The sequence below is a fragment of the Malassezia globosa genome (genome assembly GCF_000181695.2).
Source record: "Malassezia globosa CBS 7966 chromosome Unknown mgl_sf_1006.1, whole genome shotgun sequence".
Taxonomy (NCBI): Eukaryota; Fungi; Basidiomycota; class Malasseziomycetes; order Malasseziales; family Malasseziaceae; genus Malassezia; species Malassezia globosa.
In genome coordinates this window covers 1-888 of record NW_001849842.1, presented here as the reverse complement: position 1 = coordinate 888, position 888 = coordinate 1, and the positions used below count along the sequence as shown (strand labels likewise).

At 52.9% G+C, this 888-nt stretch overlaps 2 protein-coding genes across 2 annotated transcripts; both read right to left on the bottom strand.

Moving 5' to 3' along the window:
- Positions 1-317: 317 nt before the first annotated feature.
- On the bottom strand, positions 318-527 carry MGL_4273 (uncharacterized protein; the record flags this gene model as incomplete). Its single annotated transcript, XM_001728537.1, has 1 exon — positions 318-527. The coding sequence occupies one exon, from the start codon at positions 525-527 to the stop codon at positions 318-320; it is 210 nt and encodes a 69-aa protein (XP_001728589.1).
- Positions 528-598: 71 nt separating this feature from the next.
- MGL_4272 (uncharacterized protein) lies at positions 599-775 on the bottom strand (the record flags this gene model as incomplete). The annotated part of the gene is made up of 1 exon (XM_001728536.1): positions 599-775. One exon carries the CDS (start codon positions 773-775, stop codon positions 599-601), a length of 177 nt encoding a protein of 58 aa, XP_001728588.1.
- Between the last annotated feature and the right edge of the window lie 113 nt (positions 776-888).

Genomic DNA, 888 nt, shown 5'->3' with positions numbered 1-888 from the left:
CACACCTGCCTGTTTCAGCCCATACCGTAAATTGAATCCTATAATACAAATGCATTCTACATTCGAATAGGAGCAAGACAGCAGAGAGGCCTTGCCCCTGGCCCTCCCTCATCGAGTGGCTGCTCCTGCACGCGGTAGTACTCCATACTCTGTTCCCTGTACGATTGTGCTCTGTCGGGGCTGCTCTGTGCTAAGGGCGATGCACGTCTTTGCCCCAGGGGACTATCAGGCATCTTGCACTGGGACACTCTGATGAGTGCCCCAGTGTGTGCACGCTAACAGACCACTCAATTATCTCCGGCCTCTCTGTTCGATGCTTACTCCTCGATCAACTCCACCTCCCAGTTCATCTTTTGGATTCGCGTGTCCAATGTCCGGTACTCGCCTGCGAGCTTGTCCACCTGCTTTTGCATCTTCCGCACATCAATCACACTCACATACTTAATCTCACTGCGTGTGTATCGATCTTGCGCTGTGCTCGCCTTTGTTGCCACGTCGGAATACAGCTTTCGCCGCTTGAGTGCCATGTCTCGGAATGCAGTCGCATCTGTGTGTGCTTGTCGTCAAACATGGTTTGTGTGTTGGTCTTGTTGACGCATCAGATGAGCCAGTCCATTCGATCTAGAATGCCATTGGCGGAGACGAGGAGCTCGTTTGGTTCCTCTACTGGTTGGTTGCCCTCTTGTACTCGCACGACTCGCAGGAGCCGCTGCATCAGCTGCTCATATCGGCGCTGTGCCTTGGCTCGCTCGGCTAATGCCTCAGCTAGCAGCATGAGGAGCCGTGATTCCTCGGGGAGGCGCCTTTTTATACCTTGCGTATCCACTCATTCGTGCATCGAGTCATAGTATGACTCACGCTATGTGACTGTTTAGAACAAGAGTGATG